Raw genomic sequence first — 15,110 nt, 5'->3', positions numbered from 1 at the left:
TGAGGACGTTAGACTGGCTGAGGATACCAGCAAGGTCCTTCAAGGGGAAATTTTTCACGACGCAGGAGTTATACCCAAGAGCCTTCACAAGCAGGTTTCTACACCTCCAGATACAGAGGTCCTGCCTCCACCCTCCCTCAGTTCAATGTCTGTGTCTCCACACCCTGGCTTAAGGAATGGAAGCAAAACACTACTGTTGTCTGGGGGAAGCTGTAGCCACCCTCCATCTTGTGAATACTAAAGCAAGGGTCATCCAGAATGGATACCATTGGTCCCAACAAACACATCCACATTGCACATAGTCTCACTGTCATGTATATGCCACACATGCACACTGTACACATGCACTAGACTCACAAACTAGAGACACACACTGGATATCAGTGCACGGTCTGGGTGCTACCCTGAAGAGTATTTTTTTTTTTTTTTTTTTTTAAACCAAAGAGGTTCAACAGGCATGTTGCTTTCTGACATAGAAAACTCACTGGTCAGGACTTTTAATTCGCAAAATAGGTACACTACTACCACCGCCATTATCATTTCAGCAGCCCAGTACATGGACAGTAGTCCCATGTGAGGGAAAATTAGGGCATACTTTGTGCGCCCCTCCTCATCACAGAACCAATTTATTACCATGGACAGGCTTAGACCTCAGTGCACATGCTAGATTAGCATGATCACTGGGCCGGTTAAGATCAGACTCACGTGCAGTTAGTTATGCCACTCGAGTCAGGGGAACATGCCATTGTACCATGTATGGAAATTCCCGTCCCAACACCTGCCCCACCTAGATAAAACTACCAGGAACCTATCTTAACTAGTGTATAAGCCCTGTTGTTAGATCGGCAAAACTAGCGGGAATGCCCATCTCCATTCCCAAGTTAAATTTCAGCTTTGTGTACTACAGGGAAATTCAGGCCTTGTATTGAGAAAGAGAATCACAGCAATTTGGGATTCTCACCCATCATAACCATCAGCAACTTATGTAGCTTGTGATCTGTCTGGACGATATTCTTTGTGCCAAAGAAATAAGGGATGGAACCTCATCAGGGCTCACAATATCACAAAGCATTCTTTTTCAATGGCAGCCCAGTTCTGTTCGGACGGAAGCAGTCTTGAGACTGATGAATGCCACTAGAAAAACTCTCTACTCTTGTCAATAAACTGAGCCAGTAGACAGGTGCCTTCACAACACATGGCCGCGGAATAATGCTGCCCTGAGATCTTCAACAGCCTTCTGACACTTTGCTTCCCATATCACATTCTTAGGCTGCTTTTTAGATGTCAGGGCTGTCAAGGGCTGATCTATTGACTAATACTTGGCAACAAAAGTCCTGCAGAATCCAGTGAGTCTTAAAATGACGCTCACCTGAAACTGGGTAGCAGGAACATCCCACTCCAATACAGACTGGATCTTCGCATCCAGTGGGTGAATTCTCCTGTTGCTTGATACCCAAGGTATACTACTTAGGATGGCCAAATGAGATGGGACAGGAATAGGGAGAGGATGATTATGTTTTATATTCTAATTTTAAGATCTGCAAATTTTTAGACATGATGAAAATATTTCAACCTTGGATACCTCAATGGATTTTAGGAGGTTTGCATTTATCTTTGTACAATGAACTGAATAAAGCTTGATTTGATAACTACTGCATTTGACAGTGCCTACCTGCACTCAGTCAGGCCTCACAGACACTGGGCATGCAAGACTGCAGATGCCACTTAAACATATCTGATGTTTGCCAGTACACTGCTCTGCCTCTCTCCCACTGCTAAGCTCGGCTGTGTGAGAGCAGCTGACCAGTATGCCAATCCCCCCCCCCAGACTCTGCTCCAAATGCCTGCGTAGATCAGTCAGATCTGTTGCAAAACGTTATTACAATAGAACAAGCTAATCTGATCCAACTCTACTGCATTTTGTGCTTTTATACTGTTGAATCCCCTGTGCTCAACACCCAATAATAAATTTCCATTTGCAGAGCACAGTAGGTGGAGGAGATGGATATGAACCACTTGAAGCGTTGCCTTCTGCTGGGCTGTAGGCCCTACTGACACTCAACAACAGTAATAAATTGCACATTACATTTTGCACATCTGCAAATAAACTAAACACACACGTCCAATCATTCGGTTTCATATCACAGCCACAGAGCAGGTAATCAACATTACATAAAAACACTTGTTACATAATATTTAATTGTTTTTATTATATATTTTCTTTACAAATAGCATCTCCGGGTGCCAATTTTAATTTTATAAAACAAGCAAGAGTACTGGCACTGCTTAAAAACACATAAGCTTTGCTGGTGCCGCTGCTCCTATGCTCATCATGCTGCTAAAACCGAGAGTACGCGGCTCTTTGCTGCTGAGAAGGCTGCTGTACTTGCTGCTGTTGTAGGCGGACTTGTTGGGAGTATGGATCCTCCAGGGATTTCACAAATATGGTTGTTTTTGGACCGGTTTTCCACACAATTCCGTTAGAGTCTATGACTGAGGACTCTACTGTTATATTGTGTGTGCCAAAGACAGAAAAGTTCAACAGAAACTGAGTGCTGAAGTAGTCATTGTGAGGCTCGACTTTTTGTTCAATTTCATTTGTCATGCTGTCAAGAGGCACCTGGAAAAAGCAGAGAGCGGTAGGATGGATTTTAGAACAAACTTCTGGAGTAACTTACACTTTAATAACAACAGTCAACTACACAAAAGAAGTAAAAGTTACTTAACTTAATAATGACTTTCCTGGTGGGACCTACTTCTTCCAGCAGATTACTCACCTTGAGAATGAATCTCCCCAGTCACCAGAGTGGATCTGGCACACGTTTTGGACTATGTATGCTCACAGACATCAGTTCCTTACGTTTTTTCCACGACCAACTGAAGTGTGCAGAGAAGAAAGGAATAGACTTCATTGACAGCAGATAATGAAACAGCAGAACAACTGGAACCGATTTATTGAATATTGTCAGCACTATCTCAGAAAGGCATAAAGAAGGGCGGAGAGCAATCTGTGGAAAGATAAACGATCGATCATAACCATTTCTACTGAGTTAAGTAATGTTTTCTTCTGATGGACAATGCTGCAGATTCCTCGCCTTGTGAAAAAGGCCCAAAGCAATACTCACAGGGCTGCGGTACAGAACAAAGGAAATCATGCAAAACCGCTCCAGTGAAGTATCCATCACGCTGCGGCCAGGTTGCCAGACAATGTTACTCAAAGCTATACAGAGAATGAAGGAAAGACCTAGTGGCCACCCGGAAAAGGTGAGCTACCTCTGAGAGCAGTGGAAGCAGCCATGACCCTAGAAAAACGAACATGAATGCCCACTGGAGGGTCCTTCTGTTACAAACCTCGTGGTCAGACCCCCATATGGCAAGGAAACAGGTCACGGAGTCCTCCAATGTGGGTTGGGTGTAGGCGCTGCACTCGGGTTGAGAGACTGGAGTCTGGGCTTACATACATGGCGGTGTTCTCTCTCTCTCTCTCTCTCTCTCTTTTTAAAAAAGAAACATATTTGTATTGATCTTGGCAAGATGTACAATATAACCAATCCCGCCAGCAATGGGTCACACAATACTTGAGTTGACAATAAACATAAAATTCAATCATGATGACACTGATGGAGGCTGTAATGCAACTAAAGGACTTACTATCAATCCACAAGCTAGGATACAAAAATGTCAGCACTGTGCAGTCAGCTGACAGTTATGACTCAACGTGTATTTAACATATCAATAAAATACAGTGCATAAACACATATTAACTAAACAGGGCATTGCAGACAAGTTAGAAATTGTGTAACAAAGTGCCTGCAGCATATGATAGGGTGGTGGGTAATTGTGAATAATGTGCAGCTACTTGCGATAGGGGCTGTGGGGTGGGAAGGCGTTACATCACGACCAGTCTACCAATGTGGCACTATGCACGTCAGTTTCGAAAAGCCTCTACACTACCATTAACCTTTTGCAGCTTAAAGGGGAAGAAGAATGCCATGAAAGAAGTGAAGAGGTGAGAATGGGGTGCGCATGAGAGCACTGGAGTGGGAATCAAACAGTCAATAGGCCATGGAGTAAGTGTGAGTGGCAGTTGAAGGAACATGCGGGTTTAGTGTCATCCCTCATGATTTCACGCAGTTCCAACAGCATCGCGTCCTAATGGCTCGATACAAGATCTTGGCAGTGCGCTCTGGCATCCTTCCCGTTTCAAAATTATGTTCTCAACCTCCATCCGCCTCAGCATTCCACTCGGTCTCTGATGCAGCACAGGAAACCTGTTACTCTTCCAGTTCAATGCTGTAGGCCACTTAACATGGAGAAGAGACATATCCGATGATTTAAATTCAGCTCTACAAGGTTTTGAAAGTTTGAAGAGGCTCAAGCAAGCTCTGCTCAAGGAACACAGGACTCGACATTCCAGTGGTCTCAGATAAAAGGAGCAAAGTGTCTGGGGCATTCAGAGCTCGCATCTTCAACAACTCGTGGTCAGATATGCTTCATAAAAGACATTAAACTGGATATATTTAAATTATGAGTTAAAGAAATGTTTGTGAGGGTATTCTACTTTCTTGGCCCACTAAAGTCGTGGAAGGCTCTGCCCACATGAAGCTCCCAGGCCTCCTGCATTGCCTAAAGAGGCTGGAATCCTCCTAATAGCTTTGGCATGAAGTCAGTGAACGCTGCGAGTGCGGGGGTTTCCACCCATGTGTACTCAAAGCTCAGCTGAGTGCTCTGGTTCCTTGCTACGTGGAGGGCAAGGGGGAGGGGTGGAAAAGCTGTAGCAGTTACCTTATGCTGGTTCCCTGCAACTATTTTATAAATAGTAACCTGATAGGGTATTGGGTAATTACCTATAAAGGAATACCCTCAATTAAAATGGTGGTTTCACTTCTGGTCAACTTCTACTTCTCGTCTCTGCACACTATAAAAACCATTCAGGGCCTTAAATGGATGCATTGCACACGTGTCTGAATGTTTACTTTTTCCTGCAGGTTCTTCACTCCCCAATAACTTTTACTCAATTGCTACTTTCGATTTGCTTTCTAGGGTTTTTTTTTTTTTTTTTAAGTCAGTCACTGTCTAGGCCTATGCCAGGTCTGTGGTTCTAGGGGTTTGGGTTCTCGTCTGCAGCTAATCTGCTTATTTTTCTCTTTCCATGTCTGAACAATTGGATTCTCTTGTGGAAGCCTAGTGGTGATCTCCTTGCTAGAATTACAGACACGTGTTTTTTCCTCATTCAGTAAGCTTCCTTATTGATGGTACTTTCTTTAGGTGGTGTACACTATCATCACCAAAAATTGCTTGGGGTCAAGACTTCTTGATAAAAAGAGCAGACCTGGTGCTTCACAACTGGCAGATCTGACACAGTCTTTGTCAAAGCATAACAATCATTTGTGTTCGATCTTCTTGCATCTTACGCAGAACCTTTGAAAGCAGAGTAATCTATTGGAAAGGATAAAGCAGACCCTGCAACTAAGTAAATCATAAGGCATCCTCTAGTGAATCACGTGGTGGACAGTGCAGGGCACAGAATAGAGGTAATCTCTTGTTCAAAGCCATGGCAAAGAAGTCTGTGAACAGACGTCCCAAATGGGAGAACATCATTTCTGTCACATCAGAATGGATCTCCCATTTGTGATCCTCTAGAGACAGGCAACTCAAGTCCCCGCCAAACAGACTGCCACCTGGATAATGCCTCTTTGTAGAGTCCACTGCCACAAGTCCTTCCTAGAAGAGGCCAAGAACCTAATCAGACATGCCGACGGATGTATTAGATGGTGGTGGTATTGAACAAAAGTACCTGTAACAGCACACCTTGAGATGGACAGGAGAATGGCATTATTGGCTAGACATGCTGCATTCAGATATAGCATATCGATGCACATGCATAGTTCTGATGGCCATCAAAGGTTCTGCACCATCATCTCCCCTAGATGAGCACCCCAGCCCAACAAGGAGGCATCAATATCAATGTTGGCCTGTGTCTGCAGTAGACTGAAGCAAAGACACAATAAGGTTGGAGGGGCAACAGGCAAAAACCCTGGAAAATCTTATTTGAACTTGGAATTATCAGAATCATTTTCCAAATATCTGAGCTTTTATCAGGACACAGACTGGCTCTTATGCAGGTTGTGCACAGGAATACTCCAATGAAGTTCAATATCTGAGACTGGGAAAGATGGGAATTTTGTTGGTTGACTGAAAGCCCAGGCAATAACACAGGTTCGGAGTGCTTTCCAGATGGTCTAAACAGGTGTTTCCAGGTGTCTCCAACCAGTTGAGAGCTCCCAGTAGCTCCCAGACACTTGTAGATTGTGGCCCAGATTTTATTTTTAAATAAGAACAGGGTCTCATTTTCCTTTTAAAGTTAAGGGAAGGTTATGTTTATTTGCATTATTATCATCAGGTTGCAGATAGCAGGGCCTGATAATGAGAAGTGCTCAGTCAGATTTACGACCCAGGTTGCAGTTGGGGCACAAAGGTGAAAAACTGAAGCACTGAGGTATTTAACTCTTAAATAAAAGTCCTTCTCAACTCAGTATTGGAGGGTGAGGACAAAATGATGTTTCTGAATGCCATTACATTGGATAACATTATAATGAAAAGTTACCTTAATGATTAAGTTTACTCATCATTTTAATTTTCTGCTATTTCAAAGTGTCACATTTACAAACAGCAGGCCTCTTGCCCCCCGTGGCCAGTAGACACAGTGACATATGTGTAACTGAAAAATACAGTATTGATTTTTTTTTAAGTGGGGGAAATTTAAAGTGCAGAAAAATATTCCATATTTTTAACATTTTCACAGAACATTTTTCTGCACTAAAAATTTCTCCCATTAAAAAAATGGTTGTATGTTTGTGCTACACGTGTAATGGTGCCACATATGCTGAAAGGTATATCCTGTGCCACAAGTACATACAACACAGGCTCTCAGCAGTCACCATACACATGTATCCCATTCATACGCACATGTTCATATATTCCCAAAAGGCCACGGTCTCCCAGTGACACACCTGGCAACCTTGTCATATTGCTCCTGGTCAAAGTATTTTGTTCAAACCATAGTAACTGGATCTATGGACATTAAGTTTAAAGTTAATTAAGCTGGCCGTGGGGGTACCTGGTACCAATGCATGAGTTGTTTAGCCTTCAGTAGCTCACTATGATTTTCACTGATCAGAAGTAGCTCTCACAACAGAAAAGGTTGGAGACCCATCCATTGTAGGGGATCAAATCTTCACCTGCCAGTCATACAACTATGAAATTACACTGACTACTGACCTCTTGTGTAGGACCCCCTAACTGTAAGCACACTGGTGAAGATTTATGGAATAGACCAGAGGGTAGAACCGCATTTGGCAGAGCTGGGAGTCACTGTTAAGCGGACGTCTGAGAGCTTGGAATAGGTATACTAGAGATCCAAGGTGACTATCTAGTCCTGCAGGTGTAGGGCCAGGATGACGATTTAAGAGACAGCATTTTGAACTTTCCCAGGCAAACAAAGAAACTCTGTGGTCCAGAATAAGCCATAAGCCTCTGTCCTTCTTGGGGATCAAGTAAAGGTATTATTATGCCTTATATAACAGGGATAGAACATCCACCTCCAAGATTGAGGCATTAGCCAGGGTGCACTTCCTTGCAAATAAATGGGTGCTCTGGAAGAGTGGACAGAAATGTAAGGGCATAGCCCTTGCAGACAAGTGTAGCAGCTAATAGATTAGTCCTAATTGGCTAGAAAATAAGAGTTCCTCACTCCTATTAGAAACTGATACATGAGGGAGGAGGAATCAAAGCGGTTTTGAAACCAAAGATTATAAGGAGGGACTGGAGCTGCTGTTGCTGGTGTACCTTAATTCAAACTGTATCAGGAAAAAAGCTGTTGAATTGTTGTGGGTTCTGAACTCGTAGAGTTCCTAGAGATACTGCTAAAATGATGACATTGTTAGTGGAACGTTTAGATTGGGTGGTTAAACCCAGCAAACTGCAATAGTGTGACTGTTTTTCTTTCTGAAAAGCCTCTCAATAGAGGGGAATGTCAATTAACATAGCCTGGATATCCCCAGAAAATCCTAGGAAGCCCTTTCAGGCATACTATAGAGGGTACCACAGTAGCCAAAGAATAAGCCACATGTGTCTTAGTCACATTTAAGGATTGTTTAGAGGCATCCAGACAGTTAATCACTAGGACAGAAAATAGTTTATTCATTTAATCTGGAAGGCTAATCACAGCCAATTTTCCCATTTCCCACAAGATGTGGACATACTGTCCTAAGAAGTAAGTGGCAGTCACAGTACATAGAGACAAACTGCCAAAGGCAAAGACTTTGTGGGGTACTTCTTGTGAAGCCCTTTGCGCTCATGGTCTGGTGGTGCAATGGGCAAAGCGTTGGTGTTAATTTTAGAAAATTATGTTAGAAACACCAAGTTCTTTAGATGCACGGATAAGAGCTTCAGATCAGAAGGGCTACGGCTCAGAGTGATCTGCTGGCACTGGTTCCAATAATAAAGGAGTTCCGGTGCTGTTGAAGACAGCTGTAACATTTCAGTCAGGATGTTGGATTTAGGTTCTGCAAGTAGCAAGGACAACTCAAGTACTTCCATTATTTTACACACAACTGATCGACAGACCTCTTCAGGAGGAGGGAGCAAAGGATATAGCACATCTGTTTCAGGAGATGCATTAAGACCACTAGCATTTGAAAGGTCCAAGAATAGCTCAGCATCTGTGTGATATGAATGGAGATGGTGATTAGCTCCATATCAACTTTTCTGTGTGTGTAAAATTTGAGTTAGACATGATGAGGGGACTGAATTCTTGACAAATAATTTTGAAGCAGATCTTTGAGCTCTGGAAAGAAACTCAACTAGAAGTCAGTCTTAGAAAGATCCCTCCACCTTTTCTCTTGTTACTCAAATTAACCATGCAGCCTTTGAACAGTGAGGGAGCACCAAGACAATCAGACCATGCCTTCCAGTGGCAGTGCCTTTGGGACTCGAGCGGAGGTCACTGCCTCTTGTGGCACAGAGCTAGGTGGTGCTGGGGTCACAGCCAAAAGATCGCCAAGCTGCAGGAGTTGTCACACCCTTCAAGTCTAGCCCAGAGAGATGAAGGGCAGTACTCAAGGTGTTCGAATGACCTGTGCAAAGGCCCTGCCTGTGAAGGGTAGGTGGAAGGAGAATGAAACTCACTTCTTATGAACTAGGATCACTCAGAAGAGGGCTTGCAGGAACAGCACTGCAAGTCCTTGGAGAGGGACCCTTTCTATAGGAAGACAACCTATTTATTTTGTGTTTCTTATTTTTTTTGGAGGAGGACCTCTTGAGTTAACATTCACTGTCAGGAGACGTACTTATGGGAGAGTAGAGGGAGTGTGTTTTGGGGTGTTCGTATGGCCCCTCGTTACAAACAGTTTGGCTTCCTACTCCCTGTGTTCTCAGAGCTACAAGCCGAAGAATCTTGGTCAAGCCCTAGACACCACATACAGGTATAATGGGGATCAGACAAAGGCATCTTCTTTAGACAATGTCAACAAGATTAGTTCACTCAGACTCTAGGATGTGACATTTGACCTAATCTGGTTTAGTAATAAACGTGAAGAAATTCAGTAAACACTAAAGAACAGCTCAAGACCCTTGTTTATTAAGGCATGGAAAAATAGGAACTGACACCAGGGATGCAACCAGCCACGTATATATGCCAATGTTATCACATCCTGGGGAGGTAGAGACACCATGGAGTCTGACAGAGCTGGAAATCACGGACTCTGTAGAGGAAGAGGACTGCTACCAGAAAAGCAAATTTCTATATAAAACGCCTGAAGGGAGGATAAATATAGTGGCTTAAAAGACAGACTCATAAAGCTTGCTAGTACAATCACGAGATTCCAAGTGGGCATACAGGGAGACCTAGGTGAAATAACTCTTCTCAAACCTTTCACAAAGGCTTTGATGACAAGAACTTAAACAGAATTGCACTGTTTTGTAGGGAGGCAGCCACTGTTGACAAGTACATTCAAACAGTGCCCTTCCTTTAGAGAAATAAAGGCATTGTACTATGTGTGATGAAATTTTAGTAAGTGGCTGCACAGTGGTTAGTTCAGAGTAGTGGGATGACTTATTGCCTTTAGAGTCATCACGCATTCAGATGGTAATTGTCAGAAGGCAAAACGCTAAGTACAGTGACTCAATCTGGAGAAATGAAACAGCATGATTTAACTAGAGCAACAGTGGAAATAAAAACAGTTGGCTGCATGTTCCATATCTGCACCAGAGAAAAGGAAGAGCTGACTTTTCACAGATTGCTCTTTTTTAAATTTCTAGATTTTAGATCTTCAGTCCAACATGTGAGGAACACATCAACATTAACACAACTTACTTATAAAACAAACATCTGGCCTATACAATGATCTACCTTTCCAAGTTGTAAGGACTACATCCACTTCTTTAACATCCTGAACACAGCAAAGGAATGTCTGGAGAAGAAATGTACTCTAAAGAATTGGGAAACAAGTTCAGAAAAGAACAACAATCCTCACTGCAAATTCCATGCCACTGACAGTATGTTTACAAGTAGGTTTAAGAAGAGACACGCTAAATGTAGGAAGATCAGGGCAGAATTGGATTGAATTGACGTCCCAGGCCCGAATGTACATCAGAACGACGCATGCTGGAACCACGCATGCCTCAACAACACGGTCGGAACAGCGACTGCGTTGTTACTACTAATGCCTTTACCATGAATGCCTTAACAATGATTTTTCGTTGTAAAGGCATGCGTGGAACGGCATGCATGGTTCCAGCATGCGATCCCCCTGACACCCACCCGCCTCTAAAACTAACATGACCCCACAACCCTAAACTACCGCAACCCCAAACCCCCACCCCTAAAACCTAAAACTACCCCAACCTCCACCCTAAAACTATTCTGACCCCCCCCACTCCCGCCCCCAAAACCTACTGCAGCCCCCACCCTAAAACTACCCCACCTCGTCCCTAAAACCTAAAACTACCCGATCCCCCACCCACAAAACCCAACTACCCTGATCCCCCACCCTGCCCCAAAAACCTAAAACTACCCCACCCTATCCCTAAAACTACCCCAACCCTGCCCCTAAAAACTAAAATTACCCCAACCTCCTTATCCCCGCCCCTAAAACTACTGCAACCCCTACACCCCTGCCCCCCACCCCTAAAAACTAAAACTACCCCAACCCCCCCGCCATGTTCGTTGTTCTGGACATGCGAGGTTAAGGCAGAGGAAAGTTGTTCGTGGATAATGACCATCGTTGTTAAGGAGTCGTGGTTTAGGCTGCTTCCCCCCAGGCCCATCATAAACGACATTACAAATTGGTCCATGTCCAGCCCCTACAGCACTTGACTCTCAGTGTTAGCAATGGCAAGCAGTCTCAAGCTTCTCAGGGAGGTTAGTGTGAGGGTACAACAAGCTCAGGACTCAAACATCCACCACTGTAACAATTGTAGGCCAGCTCAGTGCTTGTCCATATAAAAGAGAAGTACTTCAATATACTTTAAAAAGTAATACTACCCACTACAATATGCAGGTACTCATTCTCTGCTGCTAGCAGATATACCTCCAATGTTCACCCTCTATATACCGCCCCTCTCAATCATGAGCTCGGTCTAGCTCAGTCAATATAGGGTGCCACTGGACAGACTGTTCTGAATACGACAGAGTCCATGAGGACATCACCCTGTTTTTCATTGACAGTTACTCTCACCCCATAGTGAAAGGTAGCACGTTGTATGTCAGAGCGATAAGCTGAAGTCTCATCAAGCAGAAACACAGTAAAGGGGTACAATTGAATCAGAGTTCACTACGCACTGGTCCAATGCATCTTCTGTGCATGATACAAGGGCCCTATACACCTGTTCTGAGAATAATCATCCTCTGACTCATCATGCAATTGAGCAGATAATGAATAAAGAGCCGTATCCTATATGTTGCTCTTTTTGAGCTTTGGAATAGGGTACTGAAGCAGTTCTGGGAAACAGATTCTTCAAAAGAAATGTTCTTCTTGTTGGTCTTTTCACTTTGAGGTGGTGAGCTCCTGGGTGTAGTGGTGGAAGTGTGCGTCTGAGCTTTGAGAGCCTTTTTAGATCCAACAATGTCGTTTTGTGACCTAGCAGCAATCTGGCATATATCCGGACCAATGTACATTCATTTGTCATGAATCGAGGCTATTACTTTTGTCTTTTTGTTAAGATGTTCAGGGATTTCTTGTGGACTTTCCAGAGTTGACCATTCGCGTGCAAATTCATTTTTTAGATTCCCCTCTTTTTGAGGTTGATGCATGCTCACTTTCAAAGCACGCTTCAGAGGTAGCATTCCTTTAGCTGTATTTGTAACCTTTTGAGGTCGATCAGCTTACAGCATTTTTGGAGACAAACCTCTTCATTCTTTGGGGCTGTTTTTTGGGATCCCTGTGTCGATGTGAGTCAAGGATCACAGACAATTCACTTGGACCCCTTGAAGGTGGTGTTTGAACAAGTTGCACTTCTTGTTATCTCTCCAGGTAGATTTGTGAGTTGGCAAAAACCTAACGACAGGTCCTTCATTATCTGAATTTAGGAGAACTTGCTCTTTCTGCCCACAAAGGACTATTGGTGTACCCTTGCTCTACATTGCTCTCAAACCCCTCAATGACTCTGGCTTTCAGTTAGGAAACTTCCTTCAAATTCCTGGTGATGTAGAGTGTACACAAAGCAAATGGATTGGTTTCTTACATTTGAAGCAGCTACCTTTGCTGTGGTCATAGGAAGACATAAATTACATACTTGATGCTAATAGGATTTTTCCAACTTAATGTGACGCCAAGGGCAAAAAAGACAATGCATACATTCCCCTCTGGTTATTCTCATATGACCTTGAATGTGAGTGGGTATTTCTGTCCAAAAGCTGTCAAACAATATGTGTTATCTTTGCTCTGCTTTTTTCAGTTTCCCCAGTTTGCAGAGCAAATTGTATGAAAATAGGTGCATGGTCCAGGCTCCAGATATCAAGGAGGGGGCGAGAAGAAAAATGCAAAAATGAATGTTCCACTGAAACTTTATATTCTGTGATGATTCCATGTATACGCCTGATGGGGAGTGACCCTACAAAATTTGTTACACAAACTGGTTTCTATTTCTGAATAGAAGGAAAATTAAACATGTGTAGTAAAAAAAGAAGACTGTAACTTACCACATCCAAAACTTGTTTTATTGAGTTCAGAAGATCTGCTCAGATAGCAGAAGAGTAAGTTACTTACATTCAGTAACAATTTGCTGGTAGATACAATATCTACCTGCAGATTCCTTGCCTCCTGAACATGCTACAGATGCTAGACTGGATCTGGAAAAGATTAAATAGCTCTCGTGCGATGGCAGGTGAGGCCACGTTCTAACACAGCCCCAGAACGTCCATGGATAGAATGCCAGGAGCCATATATGGTGGCCCACTGACCAATCCTTGCTTCCCCATTAGAGGAAGCAAAAAAGAGAATGATGACAAAGAATTGCATTGCAAAAGCTAGCTTGGATCCTTATTAATCACAAAATACTCCTCAGAACAGGGACACAGATGGACTGGTGAGGAATCTACAGGCAGATTGAGTGTCTACCAAAGGTAAGTGACTGATTCTTTTGATGGATACTTCTATCTGCGGATTCCTCACCTTTTAAATCATGCAAAGGCAATATCCCTAGTACAGGGTCTGAGGAGACACACAAGAACAGTGTCACTCACATCTATGAAGGCAATAAGTCCTGAAGTCAATGCGAGAAACAAACGCCAGTGTTAAGGAGCTGAATAATCCCATGTAGCAATCTAGTACACACACTTGCTAGAAACACATTAAGAAGGTGGAAAGAAATTGCTCTAGCCTGGCAAAACATTAGGTGAAACCAAAATGTTGACAGAGAGATCTAAAAATATTTTACAAAGCCCAAAACCATAACATACAGGCCACGAGGAGAACCTTTATTCTAATCTGCTATTTTAATGATTTTCTAGTTGTTTTTTTTTTACTGATTTGCAAGGTATGAGGTGGTCCGGAAGGGTCAACAATTCATAAAGGATCAAAGTGAACAGCTTCACATGCCGATCAAAGTGCCTCAAGACAAACCAACCACAACTCGCTAAATAGAGAGGAAAGACGAAGTTACAATTACCTCCGCCCACATATACTACCTCGCTCCAGTGGAGGAAAGCGAAACACCCAAATACCAGAATAACAGCTCATTTACCTTTGGTAAGTATCTTTCTGGTGGATACTCTCTCTAACCGCAGATTCCGCAGCTTGAGAATGTTCCCCAGAAGCAGACTGGACACGGAAACTTCAAAGCAGAACTTCTTCATGCTGGTATTTGGTGGTGTGTGGCTCCGCACCAATGTTGTTTCACCCCAGAAGTGACGATCGGAGCCACATACAAGCACCACCCTTTTGCGCTGACATCAGTTGCTTTCTTAGGTTGCCTGCACCCTCAGATGCAGAACCCATTGGCAGCCTGGTAGGACCAGTGTGCAAATCTCTAGACTGGGTTCTTTTCACATGAAAAAAAGGACAATTCATAGAACAGGGAAACAGTAGGGTTGGTGAGGAATCTGCAGTTAGAATATACACTAGAAAAATTAACTTGTTCTTCTGATGGCTACTTATGACTGCAGTTTCTTCACCATGTGAATAGATAATGTAGCGGTACCTCCCAAGGTGGTGGGTCTGAACTGGCTCGGATCAAAAAATCCTGTAGTAGAAAATGCCTCTTTCGCCAGACCTGACAGCAGAGAAAGTAGTGCTTCATGAACATGTGCACCGATGCCAGGACAGTCATTCTGCTTATCAACGCACTGGTAGCACCTTTGGCCCTGGTAGAATGAGCCCATTAGCCTCTTGGAGGCTGCTTCTTGGCCAGTAACGTAGCAGATATTTTTGTTTAAAAAACAAAACATTTTATTGTTTTTACACCTCAGCCATGTAAAGACATTGCAAGCATTAAACAAATATAAAGTATCAAACCATACTGCAGTATAATAACAAGCATTTGCAATGCAACAGGTCTTGCATTTGCTCAAGTTAGAGCTATTAGTGTTGTAAGCGCCTAAACTTGGACTT

The 15,110-nt window shown here is 43.2% G+C and overlaps 1 protein-coding gene across 1 annotated transcript in view; it reads right to left on the bottom strand.

The window, feature by feature from the left end:
• Nucleotides 1-2,190: 2,190 nt before the first annotated feature.
• INTS7 (integrator complex subunit 7) overlaps nt 2,191-15,110 on the bottom strand; it is a 182,659-nt gene continuing 169,739 nt past the window's right edge. Inside the window, exon 20 of the mRNA XM_069233929.1 lies at nt 2,191-2,620. Within this exon, the coding sequence (XP_069090030.1) occupies nt 2,339-2,620 (282 nt within the window). The 3' untranslated portion in view covers nt 2,191-2,338. The remainder of the gene's footprint in view (nt 2,621-15,110) is intronic.

Source organism: Pleurodeles waltl, chromosome 5 (genome assembly GCF_031143425.1).
Source record: "Pleurodeles waltl isolate 20211129_DDA chromosome 5, aPleWal1.hap1.20221129, whole genome shotgun sequence".
Taxonomy (NCBI): domain Eukaryota; kingdom Metazoa; phylum Chordata; class Amphibia; order Caudata; family Salamandridae; genus Pleurodeles; species Pleurodeles waltl.
The sequence above is the reverse complement of the archived record's forward strand: the minus strand, read 5'-3'. Positions and strand labels throughout refer to the sequence as shown.